At 39.9% G+C, this 15,584-nt stretch overlaps 2 protein-coding genes across 6 annotated transcripts in view; both read left to right on the forward strand.

Moving 5' to 3' along the window:
• SEMA5A (semaphorin 5A) overlaps positions 1-15,584 on the forward strand; it is a 472,196-nt gene that overhangs the window by 363,099 nt on the left and 93,513 nt on the right. The window lies entirely within an intron of this gene.
• LOC123834482 (serine/threonine-protein kinase VRK1-like) lies at positions 9,138-10,527 on the forward strand. Its single transcript, XM_045863617.2, is given in 4 exon segments — positions 9,138-9,750; positions 9,753-9,818; positions 9,821-10,115; positions 10,117-10,527. Coding segments are annotated over 4 exon segments (1,179 nt in total). The 5' UTR covers positions 9,138-9,203; the 3' UTR covers positions 10,388-10,527.

A 15,584-nucleotide genomic window follows, 5' to 3' on the forward strand; every position in this document is an offset into this window, starting at 1 on the left:
TGCCTCCTTTGGTATCAGGGTGTTGAGGAATAATGTAAGGGACTTTCTCCCTAACAATGATGCTATGGTGAGCAATAACAACAAAGAGTGGTATTTATCAGCAACTATCTTTTATATAACACCTTTTTCCTAAAGGTAACCAATGGCTGCTTGAAATTTGTTCTGATTTGTGTTCCCTCCAAGACTGACCTAGTGCAGGAATGATTCTGCCCAGTTGCTGATGGTCAGTGGGTGACAGGGAGACTCGGGGTCTTGCCAACAAACGTGTCACGAGCTGGAATGCCCCTGGAAGGGCCCCGATCTTCCAACCACAGCCCAGTGAGCTCTGAGTTGTAATGGATTTTGGGGGGCGTGACACAGGATAACACGCAGGAAGACATAGGCCTGTGCTTTATGTGGGGTGTTTCTGGGGCCAGAATGAGAGTTCGTGGCTTGCAAAGCAGGAGGCAGTTTATCCTCTCCGTGGTACTTTCCATGGTACGTTGAGTCAGGGTTACAATAGCCCGGGTCCTGTGAGTGTGACCGGAAAGGCTAACGCCTGCGTCAGGTTGGGGAAGCGAGGTGTCATGGCGCCCACCTCATCTCCTGCACGGCTTCACGTGGAGCCCAACCAAGACACCCCAGGCGCCGGCCGCCACCAGGCACGGCAGCCTGGGAGGCATTCCCAGTTCCCCCTTTTTCCTGGCAAGGAGAATGAGGCCACTTGTCTGTTTTCATCATGTTCCTGGGAGGAGAAGATTATATAGTTATATCCAGAGCTGAATCTCCCTGCTGTTTACTTGTCCAACCGCTTGGAGAAAAGCCTTGAGAGATTAGAGCTTTATTGTAAACTGAGAGACTGTGGTCTTCTGCATCCCCACACTCAGAAAGGGTTAGATTGTGTTTGACTCTCAAGTATTCCATTTGAGAAAAGAAAATCTGAAGACTTAAACCCAAGCATTTCTGTGGATTCTTTCCATTATGTTTCTTTGCCATCCCCTTCCTATAGAAAGACAAGAAAACCTCCCTCATTAACACTAACTGGAGAAAAGGATCCATTTTTCAGAAACTAATATCTATATGACCAGGTTTTTTTTGATGAATTATGGGGAAAGATTTTTTTTTTGACAAAAGCCAATTTCAAAGGAACAGGATAACAATTAACAAGTGAGCAGTAATTTCTTTGTTAAATATACTTTCCATAGTAGAATATAAGTAATTTCATTCCCTATTAGAAAAATCGATTTTAGGGGTACCTGGGTGGCTCAGTCATTAAGTGTCTGCCTTCGGCTCAGGTCATGATCCCAGGGTCCTGGAATCGAGCCCTGCATCGGGCTCCCTGCTCAGTGGGGAGCCTGCTTCTCCCTCTCACAGTCCCCCTGCTTGAATTCCCTCTCTTGCTGTCTCTCTGTGTCAAATAAATAATTAAAATCTTTAAAAAAAAAAAAGAAAAATCGATTTTATAAATGAGTTTCATAATGCTTAACAAGAGAAACTGAGCTTAACTAAAGTACCTGTCTCCTTCCCCAAATCATATTCACATTTAAAAAAAATTTTTTTTAGTATCCATTTTTCAAAGGCCATGCACAGTTTGATGTCTATTAAGATGTTTATAAATGATAACAGTCGATACAGTCCCATGAGTTTCTTTTACATGTCGGGCTCTGTGCTAGTTCTTACCATGATTTCCTGTCACCACTACACCCTGAGGGTCAAGTCAAGGTCATTTTTAGATGAGGAGATGGGGGCTCAGATGTTTGGATCCTGCCCAAGGTCACATACCTCGTGCAATATGAAACCCAGGTTCAGGGCTGGAGCTCTGACCCCAAGGCCCAGGCTTTGTCTTTGGTTCACTGGGCCGCCCCTGGGACAGTGAGGACATCAGCCCAGGGGTCAGGTGTCAGCAGGGACGAGCTGCACCATGGCCCTGACCGCGTGCGTCTCTGAGAGCCAGAACTGGTGAGCCCGAGGACAGGCAGAAGTCGGCTGTGTCCACTGATGACTAGCCATGGCCTCTTCCCATTATTTCCTCTTCATTATGCTTGCTCCCAGGCTACACCCAACACCCCAGAAGGAGGTTTCATACCCTCTTGGTTATTCTGCAGTTCTGGAGATGATCCTGGAACCTCAAGGGAGGCTGAAAAAAGTGCTTATGTGTGTGTCTCATGCTGTGCACACATCTTAACTTGTGACAGACAGCACTGTGTTTTTAACTAGACGTAGCCATTTCCCTCGCAAAATTATTTTGGAAGAACAATATTTAAAAAATACATTTTAATCACGTTTGACCTCAGAAAATGACTGAAAAGAGTTTAATTTTAGCATTTTTTTGGCATAACTCTTTCATGAATAGCATGGGAAAAGTATGTGAATGATAAATCCAACTCATGGGAATGGATGGTTGCCTCTGGGGGTGTAAAGTGCAAGAGAAACTTTTCCTTTTCTTGTATCTCCTTTTGTACTCCAGGACTTATTTACCATATATATGTATTTGTTTCATAAAGTGAATTGCGAGGTACATGGGCATCTTCACAGGCCCAGATGTGGGATTGGTATGAATCGGAGAGAGAATGTCCTGAGAATCATCAGGCCTAGAACAGAAACTAGAATTCTGAGCACTGCTTGCCAGGCCACGTTTCGTTCAGCCCATCAGACCATGAGCCAAAATCTGGGCATTGTCTTTCCAGATCTTTGCAACTTCCAGCATGGTGCCCAGGCCAAGACAGGGTCATAAACATTTATCAGATTTACAAATGGACACTACCTTTCCTCTCTCTGCATTTTTACTTCATGATCTATAAAGTAAACCTAAATTCTCACGAATCAATAAAACTCTCTTTAGAGAAAAGTGTAGCCAAAGGATCTAATGCCCCTGGGCTTTAGGTGTTTGTTGTTTCATTTTTGCTTTATTATAAGAACTAATTGGGGAGAGAAGAAAAGCTGGAATCTGGAAGAATCATAGTCTACATATGAAACAGAAGAGACATGTCTTTTAAGTTTTGCTTTATAAAACTGGAGGGAAAGATAGAACCATTAAGAAAGAGATTGGCTCCATTTGTGAATGGATGTCTAGCCATTTTTAATTCATTTAGTTTGTAATAATGCCATTTAGTTAAAGAAATTAGCACTCATTAAGGAAATCAGTATGGAGATTAGGTTACTGCAGAACATTTATTGCTTGAAAGAGCAAAGTTTCAAAACATGGAGTTAATATGTCGGCACCTTTATTAATTAAATATCGTCTACAGACAGCATCTGCCTGGTGGGAGAAATGCAATGTATAGAGAGAAATCACAGGATCCCCATAAGGTCTTCCAGCTTCCAGCAAGACAACTTTAGCCATTCACTTATGAATCACATAAACATTTGGAAGGAATTTTGATGTATACTCAGTTTACAGAGTAAATATTCTCCCTTCGAAATGAAGTTGATATTTTCCAAATCTCAATGTCTTGAGTTTTTATTTGCATTGACTTTGGATTAGCTTCTAAATACTGTGACTTTTCCTTAGTTAATTAATTCATAATATATTTATTGATCTTAATATGTGCTAAGCACAAAGCGAGCCCCTGAGTGTAGGATGACGGATGAGGCATCCCTGACCCTGTCTTCATGGGGCTCAGAGTCTAATGAGTAATTCTGACATAAATAAAATCTCCTGAATATCTATTGTGAATTTGAGCCAAAGGACCTTAGAGTTACCTTAGACTTTATCCCAAAATCAATTTATCATTAAAATCTGATCCTATACTGTACTAGGACCTAATCTTCCAGCCTGACATCCCTGTCCAGTTATTTTTTAAGCTATATTTGAATCACGACCAGTGTTCCAATCTTAAATTTCTAATAGTAAGAGAATTAATCACCAGGTTATAATAACATATTATAACATATAACAGAGTATGCACTCTGTGGATTATTCTGAAGGCAATAAATGATGACTACGAAGACATATGCATGATATGATAGTAACTGAAAAAAGCAAAAAGCAGAACAGCAGTATGTCTATGCCATCATTATAATTTTAAGAAATAGGAGGAAAAGACAAATTACATTCACCAACATCTAATTACTACTATGAAAAGCACACTGTAAGAGGGGCTTGGCTGAAATACTATTTTTTAGTGAAATCATAAGTTAATACCCCCAGGTCCTGGGTAGGTTGGAAAATGAACAATTGAAATGTGATAGGTTAGAAGACGAACATACATAAACTTGACTAGTAATTTAAGAAACATAAATCATACTACTGTTTTTTCTGTAATAGGGAGAAATGCAGATTTTGTGGGGTCTGAAGCTTATACAATTTGGTAGGGGGTCTTGCTAAGGAAAAGAATATCAAAATTTTGAATACAAAATGACTAAGACCAATCTCAGCTCCTTCACGAATCATGAAGTAAAGAAGTTTAAGCTTCCTTAGCTTCATGGCAGATCCATCTTTGGCAAAGATATAAACATGTATTTTGATTCACGTACACTATAAAAGCAAAGAACGTATGTGAACACCATCTTGTAGAGATGCCATGAGCTGCTTCTGCAACCATGGGATTATGAGTACATATTTTTTCTTCTCTTTCTTGATCAAATATTTTTTTAATGATTTATTTATTTAAGAGAGAGAGCAAGAGAGTGAGCAGGAGTAGGGACAGAGGGAGAGAATCTTCAAGCAAACTCCCTGCCGAGCGTGGAGCCTGACACAGGGCTCAATCCCAGCACCCTGAGATCCTGACCTTAGCCAAAACCAAGAGTTGGACACTTAACTAAGTCACCCAGGCACCCCTCTTGGTCAAATGCTTCAATGTAATCATATTACGGTAGCCATGGAGAGCACAATTTCTAAGAACAAGCCAGTGCACTAAAAATATTCCATAGGTCAAATCTACCAGTATAGCCTCTCAGCTTTCCTTGGTGATGCATTAGCCAGCCAACAGTTTTGGGTTCAGCTTTCTGTTCAGTTTCCTCAAAGAGCATGTTTCTGTTTCCTAAGTGGCAATCTGTGTTCTAGTCACTTGGATAAAGTCAGATAATCACTGTCATTACCAACCTTTTGTACCTCAGTTGAGTTTGAGAGAGCAGAGAGACAACCAGAGAGCTCACAATGTGAAGTTTCACTATTTAGTGTCTATTCCACAGGCTTCCTGCATTTGCACTCCCCAGTTTAAAGCTACATGGAGAACTCCATGGGTAAGCTTGGGCTGCAGCGGTGTTCTCAGCTCCAGATCCTTGTTCCTGAGTTATCCTGGCCAACAGCACCTTGGCTTTTATCCACCATCCTTACCTTAAGATTTTTATTTGCAGCATAATCCAGTGAATTAATGATTCTGCAAAACTGCTTGCATATGGAAAGATCATGAGCTTCGGATTCATGTGGATCCTAGATAAGCTTTTACTTGGTATGTGATTATAAGCAAACCACTTGTTTGTTATTGGAAGCACAATGTGTTACTGGAAGCACAAAGTCTGGGTACATAATGGGTCTGGCACATAAAAAGAATTCAGTAGAAGATGGTTCCTTTCCCTTCCTGCTTCAGTGGTATAACCAGCTCATGTACATCCTGCTGAGTTGGCACTGCTGGTGAATGGTATTTCTTCACTCCTTGCACACTCTGTTGAAGGCTTAGTTTCAAAATTTCTCTGTGTCCCAAATGGAATTATATAAAAATCAAACATAAGAAAAGAAGGAAGGAGGGAGGGAGGCAGGGAGGGAGGGAGGGAGGCAGGGAGGGAGGGAGGGAGGGAGGAAGGAAGGAAGGAAGGAAGGAAGGAAGGAAGGAAGGAAGGAAGAAAGAAAAGAGAGAGAGAAAGGAGAAGAGAGAAAAGAGGAAAAATTCAAATAGCTCTTGTATATGTGCTTTGCCTTCTTTGTCGAGATATACTTCATGTTGCCTCTGGACCAGTCAGTCTGGACCTATCAAGAATTTGCTTTTCTGCCTTTAAAGCACTTCACTTTCTCTGAGAGGTACAGGGCCAGACTGTGCTCCTTGTATTATATTATGTACCTGGCTTTGGTCTGTCTGGCAAATAAATTTTCTGGCAGTTTGTGAGACTCTACCCTGACTGCATTCTGTCAACAAGGCTCCATTCAGTTGGTGGGAGCATCTGTCAGTGGGTATTCAGTAATTCCCTGTCCCAAGTCCCTCATTGTATCATGTATTTATCCATCCAAGAGAGGCTGAGATTCAGGCAACTGATGGAGGGAGATTGGACAGGGCCAGGTGTGGGGAGAGCCAAGTGCTTACCCTCCTTGGTGCTGTCACCAGATTGGGGAGGGGCACCAGGGACTCCAAATGCCAGGTAGATGCCACCCTTACCATAACTACTCTGCTGACGCAGCCAGAATTCTTCCCTTGGGCTTGGCTGTGCTCTCAAAGGCGGGTTCTCTGGCATTGGCATTTAAGCTTCATGACTCACTCATGGCTAACCTGTTGAGTTGGGTGAATTATAAGGAGTCAGAGTAATATAAATGTTTTCTTTGGACTTACTGTCCTCTAAAGTTTTGTGTAAGACTTAAGATGTATTACTTGACCCCTTGTGTATTCTTCAAGTATAACTGACAACTCTTCATATTCTCCTGTGTTTTCTGATTCTGCCCATTAAACCCTCATCTACTCATCCACAAAAGGGTTTCCCTTGAAGAAATGTGAGTTGGGCAGAGAGTAATTGTGTCTTAACTTTTCTCTGATTGGCAGGGGAGGAGAGGAGACTATGGACATTCCATTGCCTCTATTTTGTAGAGTAGAGAACATAGAATACCAGCAGTGCAGGCTTTTTCCTGAATGAAGTGACCAGGGATTCTTTTCTTTCCTTCTTGGGCACTTGGATGCAGCGTTTTCTGGTCCTTTCTCGCAGCAATTACTTCATCATCCCTGAGCTGTGAAGGGCTCATGTTGAGTCACTGATATTCCCTGTGTCTTCTTTGTCCTGGTTTTGATCCCTGAGAACAAAACTGCCTTCCTTGGAGAGTTTCATCCTGGGGGCAGACTTGGCCTCTCCAGAGAGACAGTATGTTTGTTAAAAGACAAATTTCACGATGATTGAGATCCACTGGGAGGGTAAGATAAGCAGCTCAGTGTTCTGTGTGTGACAAGTGTGGGAAGTGGGATTGTCTGTGTCATGTCAGAAACCAAAGCTGATGTCCCAAGTTGATCACAATTGCTAGATTCCAGAGAGCGCTTTTCTTTTGCTTATATCAAATACTCTCTACTCTTTTAACTATTTCTTTTTTACTATCAATTTTCCCAAAATGCTTCATAATATGTGTGTCAGTCTTGTTCAGTTTTAAAACAGATTTTTCAGGAAAATTTGAGTGATATATCCACCTAATAAGATTTTAATGAAAAAACACTTGCTTAGTATTACTGGCAATACATATCAAATATTCTAATTGAATATTAAAAGCAAATTTAAATATAAAAAATCCTCATTGTATTTAATCAGTGTCATTTAATGATAAGCCAGTAGTGAATAGTTTTTAATGTATTAAAGTTAGCGACTAATTGAAATTCTAGATCACTCATTTCATCTACAAATCATAACATGTAACGTGAATTACTATTAAATGCCTTTAGCAAGTGATGCATAATGAGTATAAACATGTATTTTTACTAGTAATTATATCTTTGTTTACTTGGCATGTGTCCTAAATTTAAAAATGCCATTACATTGTAGCTGTATCTTGGTTTTTCTTGGGAATTATAAATTAATCTTCTAGTAGATTTCACAACTTGATACATGCTGTCCACCACCACCAAATTTTTCTTGCCTAAGCAAAACTCCCAACATTTTATTCACACCGGTATGCTTCCTAAGAATCTTAAGGAAACCTCAGCCAGCCATGCTGCTCTGCTCATCATCCTGATCATGCCTCAGGCACATGACTCTCTCATCCTTCCGGGGGCCTTCATGACCAGGATGCTCCTCTCACTCAGCTAAACTCCCAATTTCATTCAGAAGCCAGCTTACACATGGCATCTTCCTTGGAACCCTTCTGGTCTACCTCTCTCTCCTCTGACTCCTGTCACACCATTGTCTGAGCTTCTCACTTATGAGAAGCCCTCCTTATGTTGGCAGGCAACGTTCATGAACATATTCTTCCTCCCTCACAAGACTGAAAGTTCATTCCTGGTCTTGGTATCTTCAACACATGGCATCCTGCCAGGTAGTCCAAAACATCATTGTGAATCTATCCAAACGTGCAGTTAAAATAATTCGCACCACTTAATAGAATGCACTGTGGTCTGTCACATTGCCTCCTTAAACAAAGAACCCATGGCAGTTTCGTGGGAGCAGAAACTGAAGAAAATACACGTTTCAGGTGGATTCACCGACTAAAGGATGTGTGGATGTCTTACAATGCATTCCTCAAGCACTTTACTGTCTCATTAGAATTTTTTCAGTCTTATTTCTTGTAAGACAGTGTTTTTAATGCAAATCTTAAAATAAAAGCAGATTCTGAAGTATAGAGTGACATTGGTCATTAGGAATAAGACATCTCAGATCATGTTGGGAATTAAGGCAAAGATCATTCATGAACAGAAATACGTCTATCCCACTACTATCATGATGATAGTAGAAATATGTTAAGTAAATAGACACATAGTTTTTGCACAGTATTTTAAAGTTTACAGCACTTATTAGGAAACCCTAAATCTTGAACTGGGCTCCAGGGCTCTGCCCATTCCTCTTCAAGCTTCAACCAGAGTCTGGCCACCATTTATCTCATCCTTTAAACTCCCCAAGTTCCCTCCTACCTAAGTGCCCTCCTCATGTCCATCTTGCTACCAAATGTTCTGTTTTTCCTAAGCCATGTCAAATGGATCACTTCTCTTTATCTCACTGATCCCAGTTTAAATGCTGCTCCCTGGGTATTTCCTGACCCCAGACTCATCCATCCAAACAGGGTTTCCCTCTTTGGGTTATTCCTTTGGAAATGGTTATTGCTATTGATCAGTGTTTATTTCCTTTGCTAAAGGGTAGATTCTTTGGGTACAGTGCCTGTATCTGCTTTGCTGTTCATGGCACCCCCACTGTTTTCAGTTTAGTTCATGGCAGTGCTCCTAAGTATGCCCTGAATGAATGAATGATTGAAAAACTTAAAATCCCATGTTTAATGAATGCATTTTTTTAATATGGCAAAAATTCTTAAGATCAAAAATAAGCTGATTTAGAAAGCGGCGGGAAGTTCGTACAGTGCAGAAGGCGACACATCTCCGGTTCGGGTGAAGATGCCTCGTGTAAAGGCAGCTCAGGCTGGAAGACAGGGCCCTGGGAAGAGACGACTTGCAGAACACTTTGCAGCTGGGGAGATAATCACTGATATGACGGAGAAGGAGTGGAAACTAGGATCGCCCATTGGCCAGGGTGGCTTCGGTTGTATATATCTTGCTGATATGAATTCTTCAAAATCGGTGGGAAGCAATGCACCCTGTGTTGTAAAAATTGTGCCCAGTGACAATGGACCTCTGTTTACTGAACTGAAGTTCTACCAGCGAGCTGCCAAACCAGAGCAAATTCAGAAGTGGATTCGCACCCATAAACTGAAGTACCTGGGTGTTCCTAAGTATTGGGGGTCTGGCCTACATGATAAAAATGGAAAAAGTTACAGGTTTATGATAATGGATCGCTTTGGGAGTGACCTTCAGAAAACATATGAAGCAAATGCCAGAAGGTTTTCTCGGAAAACTGTCTTGCAGCAAAGCTTGAGAATTCTGGATATTCTGGAATATATTCACGAGCATGAGTATGTACATGGAGATATCAAGGCCTCAAATCTTCTTTGAGCTACAAGAATCCTGACCAGGTGTACTTGGTAGATTATGGCCTTGCTTACCGGTATTGCCCAGAGGAATTCATAAAGAATACAAAGAAGACCCCAAAAGATGTCATGATGGCATTATTGAATTCACCAGCATCGATGCGCACAATGGTGTCACCCCGTCAAGACGTGGTGATTTGGAAATCCTTGGTTATTGCATGATCCAGTGGCTTAGTGGCCATCTTCCTTGGGAGGATAATTTGAAAGACCCTAACTATGTTAGAGATTCCAAAATTAGATACAGAGAAAATATTGCAGATTTCATGGACAAATGTTCTCCTGAGAGAAACAAGCCAGATGAGATTGCTAAATACATGGAAACTGAAATTACTGGACTGTGCCGAGAAGCCTCTTTATCAGAACTTACGAGACACTCTTTCGCAAGGACTGAGAGCTATAGGAAGCAAGCATGATGGCAAGTTGGACCTCAGCCTCGTGGAGAACGGAGGCTTGAGAACAAAGTCAATAATGAAGTGCAAGAAAGGAATTGAGGAGAGCACCAAATCCAGTGTTGAAGATATGGAATGCTCAGATACACAGACAGAAGAGGCCACAAAAACCCGTTCGAAAACCAGAAAGAGAGTCCAGAAGTAAATCAAATGCTTTCAACGGACTTTTCTTTTCTTCCTGTCATTTGACTTTTTCCTCTTTTTCTATTTTAAATGTTATATTTTCATGTGAGTCTTTGAGGATGGGGCTAACCGTGAAATACTATGTCTTTGAAAAATATAAACTTTTTTATTAAGTAAAAAAAAAAAAAAGCTGATTTAATGACAATTAGTGTAACAAACAAGTCAGATAAAGTCATTGACACTTAGATTATCTAACATGCGAGGGGGTAGTCAGTAATTGGCTCCAGCTGTCTAGAAATACAATGAAAAGATTGTAATGAACACACCTCTTTTCCCTATTACTCAAATTAGGAAATAGCATAGCTGTAAACCTTAAAATTTAAAGGAAGCATCTAGTTAAACATTAATACTACTGACCTGGAAAAGGGAGAGTAGTTTATTCTTCTTCTAGAATTAAGGCCCGTCTCTAAATAGACTTTTAGCTGTAAAGCATATTCTCAAGAAATGTGTTTTTAAATTAAACTTTCATATTCTGACCAACATATTTTCTGAATTCAGATACTTTCAAATACCAAGGCAATAGATCAAATGAGAATAATCTAAGGTTATTAACAAAATGGGGAAAATTTTTTATTAAAAAGATTCATCATACAAAGAAAAACATTTTCAAAGGGCAATGAAGAAAAGCCTCTTTCACAATGGCCACATTAATAAGACATCTGTGATTTTCCACGCGGTCTCTTTAAAAGACCCACCTTCCCAGAGCAATAAGTTATGATGATTGGTTTTTCTTAGCGTAAAGGTAGGGCTCATCAGAATTTTGCCATGGCCTGAAATATTTTGACTGAGGAAAACATATTTATCTATAAATGGAATTTTTAATGAATGGGCATTTGTGCCTGTAAAGAACTTTTAATAGTTCAAGGGATAAGTAGAATGTTAAGAATGTGCGAAGCCCTCAACATTATGGGAAGAGAGAGGTTTTTTTACAAGCAGCTTTTCATTGAAAACAGCTTATATCCTGTGTGTCCTGTGTAACCCTGTGGCATTATTTCAGTCCTGCAGGAAGATTTGCAAAGAGAAGCCAGGAGCAAAGGGAGGGGGCTGGTGGAATTTTCCTGTTTCTTTGGAATTTTAATTTTGTCTAATGGTCATGTTGCTTTAATAACAAACATTAAAAGGAGTTTAGGCCTTTTGAATCATTTTGCAAGTGTTGCTTTGTCCTGTTTGCTCACCCATGTGAAAATGGCATCATGCTCAGTGAGGATTCCCACGTGTGATATACGCTGTGGAATGAATGTGGCCAGTTGGTTCAGTAAGACACGGACAGTGTGGGTCAGATCGCCACTGTCACAGCCAAGGGAGGTCACAGCAGGAAGCAGAAGGGTTCTTAGTTCTCACTGCGCCCAGATCTGTCTCCCAGTTGAGGGGTCTTCAGATTTCCAGAAACTTCCTACAGAACAACATCTGCACAGGGACGATTTGCTGACCCTGAGCTTAGTGACAATATGTGAAATATCTTATTTTGTGGATACAAAAACGCACACTTTCCTGTCTTACACAGTCACTGGTTTATTTTCATCTTGCTTATCCCCTAAAAAAAAAGTTATTAAATCAATTGTGTGTCTTAAAAATGATTAATTCTTGGGCGCCTGGGTGGCTCAGTTGGTTAAGCGACTGCCTTCGGCTCCGGTCATGATCCTGGAGTTCTGGGATCGAGTCCCGCATCGGGCTCCCTGCTCAGCGAGGAGCCTGCTTCTCCCTCTGACCCTCCTCCCTCTCATGCTCTCTGTCTCTCATTCTCTCTCTCGCAAATAAATAAAATCTTAAAAAAAAAAAAATGATTAATTCTTAAAATTGAGAAATGTGGAATATGCTTTATGTACTGTAAGTACAGGCCAAATTCTACTCTATGGAACTGATCATTGAAATGAATTTTTATTTAAAAGTAAGTTATGAAAAAAATTATATTCCCAAACTTCAAGAACTAGAGATTTTCAAACGCTGATGCTCACACTTTGTGTTGTAAACTTGTATTTAAAAAAGATGTTGTCTGAAATTGGTAGAAAAAGGTAAAAGAAACCTTGCACAGCTTCCTTGTTGTTGTCCCAGATCTGCTTGTGTTGGTATGAGGATTGAGAAGTTTAGGTTTAAAAATATATATACATGTTTGTTTGTTTGTTTGCTTGTTTGTTTTAATTCAACAAGTGGAGGGAGGAAAGGAGAGTTGCTAGAAATACATTTCACATGGATCACAGACAGGGAGGCAAATGAAATGATACTATAAAAGATCAGAAGGAATTCTGCATAAATGTTTTTATGATTTTTAAGTGTGGAAGCTCTTTCAAAATATGGCACAAAGTTCAGACGCTGTGAAGGAAAAGATCCATAAACTTTACTGCATAAAAATTTAAAACATTGGTATCTCAGGAAAAATATTTAATGACACGTAGGATAAAAGTATTGGAAACATTATTGACAGAAGGTTAATTTTCTAATACAGAAATTTTCACTTGCAATGACTACATAAAAACAGTGAAGCCAGTTAATCAAAAAGAAGCAAAAAGCAGGAATTGGTTACAAATAGGAAATTTACAGGAACGGAAATATGGATACTCCATCAATGCATGCGTGCGCGCACACACACACACAGACACACTAAATTTTCATCTCACAGCTGAACAAATAGAACAGAGAACTAGAAGAGTATTTTTATCTATCAGAAAGGGCAAAGTTAAAAAAAAAAAGTAGCATTCAGCATGAAATAGGGGAGAGGAGAAAGAGTTACCCTCCAAACTGTTGATTGGTACAAAATCATTAATACCTATAACTTCTACCTCGTCAACACAATGTATGCTTAACTAATGAATCACTGAACACTACATCAAAAACTAACTATGTACTATACAGTGGCTAACTGAACATGATAAAAAAAAGAAGTTTATCATGTAGAAAATACGTACAAAGGTGTGCATTACAGCCTTGCTTCTAAAGGAGTTAAATAAATGTTGGTTCTTCTAGGTAACAGAATACTATACAGCCATATAAGGAATCAGGTAGAGCTATTTATACTGATAAGAAAAAATGTCACAATATATTTTTATGTGTAAAAAGCAAAACAGGAGGCTGTGTATACAGTCCGTTTGCATGTGTTATATCTAACTGTACTTATTAAAAACAACAAAAATATATATGTGTATATAGACATATCTATGCATAAATACTGTTTTGTGCAAAGAAAATATCCCCCAAACAAATGAATGTGTGAATAGTACCTACTTCTGGGGAAGGAAAACATGTACTTTGTCTGTTATAACTGTTTCATTTGATTTTTCACATGCAGTTATTATATGCCTAGTAAGGTAATTCAGCAAGAGGCCCTTAGACTGGGGTGGCCCTAAAGCCTTGGTAGCCGACCTAAGCCTACCAAAACCAAAGCCAGAGTCTGGGATTCAAGTCCGCGCTTGAATCTGGGAAAGTGAAGCTTTGGAAGGACCAGTTCCAGTCAACCAGGCTTTCCCAAATAAGGCCACCAGTTAAGCTGTAGCCAATCAAATAATTTCCTTGGTTTGCTTCCAAGTCTTCTCTGTAAACTTCTCTCCCTTAGCTTCTGTTAGGGGAGCCTCCTAAGCACTTCAGATTTGGTGCTACCAGATTATTCAAAATTTTAATGTGCCTCAGTTTACCTTTAACATGTGCACGGTCACTTACCAACAAGTTCTAATGAGGCTATGGTGACAGGCAACTAACTGTTCTATGTCCCTCTCCACCCAACCTAGTCCTGCTGGGAGAAGAGCCAGTTTTAACCATCTCTTTTTGAACTTCTTTGGGTGGTAAATTAATAAGAATTCCATAGTAACAATAAATAATAGTTTTATACCATTATTGCTTGATTTATTGTCTTTAGAGCTATCTTCCTCTACTGTGGGACTTCAAGTTCATCTTTCTCTGCTTGGGTTTCTGCATTTTAAAGTGACTAATTTATTTCATTTAAAATAAATGCAGGAGCTAATCAAGGGATTATATTTGTAAGGTTCTGTGAGGTTGGAATGAGCTGACAGAGGCCAGGTTCTTAGAACAGTGCTTGATATGTGGTAATCACATTTGGTATGTTAATTAGGATTATTTTGTATCATAAATATTAACAATTTAATATTACTTATACTACCTCCTCGGCCCATGTTTGATAGTTAGGCTATGATTTCTAGACCTGCTCTTGGTTGACTGGTAACCCTCTCCCAGATTCTCCCAGCCCGAAGGGGCCCCTTACCTCTAAGAAAATGTTAGCACTTTTGTGCTGCACTAGCCTGCCTTTCTTCTCTCTCGTTTCCTACATGTCTGACCTCTTGGCCCCTTCAGAGAGAGAATTCTCAGGTGTTCAATGCCCTGTTTGCCTGTGGGGTCATCTTTTGTAGAATTTTGGCTGAATCACTGTCACTCTGCCTACTTCCCTCCACCCTCGAACACCTTCTCTTGTATTGATAACATAGGGGCCCAAATCTTCATCTAATGATACCCCTGTGGTGTATGAACTCTTTCATGGGGACAAAGCCAAAATAAAGTATCCACCATCTATAATACTTCTGAAATAATGTGTTGAATATTGCAGTTGGAGCTATATTAAGTTACTATTAAATTGAAATTTTTAATTCATTTTTAAGCTACGGTACCCAAAAGGAAGACTTTCCTATTTTATTAAATTCAGACTAATCATGTTGAAGGGTTTGGGGTGTATTTGCTTGTCAGGCCAATTTCTTAACTCTTCCGTGCCTCAGTTTTCTTATCAATAAAGTAAAAATAATACTACCTCCCTCATTAGAGTCAAGTGTCTAAATGATACAATAAATTGATATATTACAGTAGGTGTTCAGCAAATAACATGTTATTAAGGTGATGATGATAGTGGTGGTGGAGGTGATGGTGGTAATGATGGTGATGGTAGAGATGGTGGTGATGATGATGGTGATGGTGGTGATGATGGTGATGGTGGTCATGGTGATGGTGATGATAATGTGGTAGAGATGGTGATGATGGTGATGGTGGTGATGATGATGATGATGGTGGTGATGATGATGGTGGTGATGATGGTGGTGGTGGTGGTGATGGTGATGGTGGTGATGATGGTAGTGGTGGTGATGGTGGTAGAGATGGTGGTGATGATGATGGTAATGGTGGTGATGATGGTGGTGGTGGTGATGATGATGGTGGTGATGATGATG

The sequence above is a fragment of the Mirounga angustirostris genome, unplaced genomic scaffold (genome assembly GCF_029215605.1).
Source record: "Mirounga angustirostris isolate CCGP_5_RB_7025 unplaced genomic scaffold, mMirAng1.0.hap1 SCAF_7, whole genome shotgun sequence".
Classification (NCBI taxonomy): Eukaryota; Metazoa; Chordata; class Mammalia; order Carnivora; family Phocidae; genus Mirounga; species Mirounga angustirostris.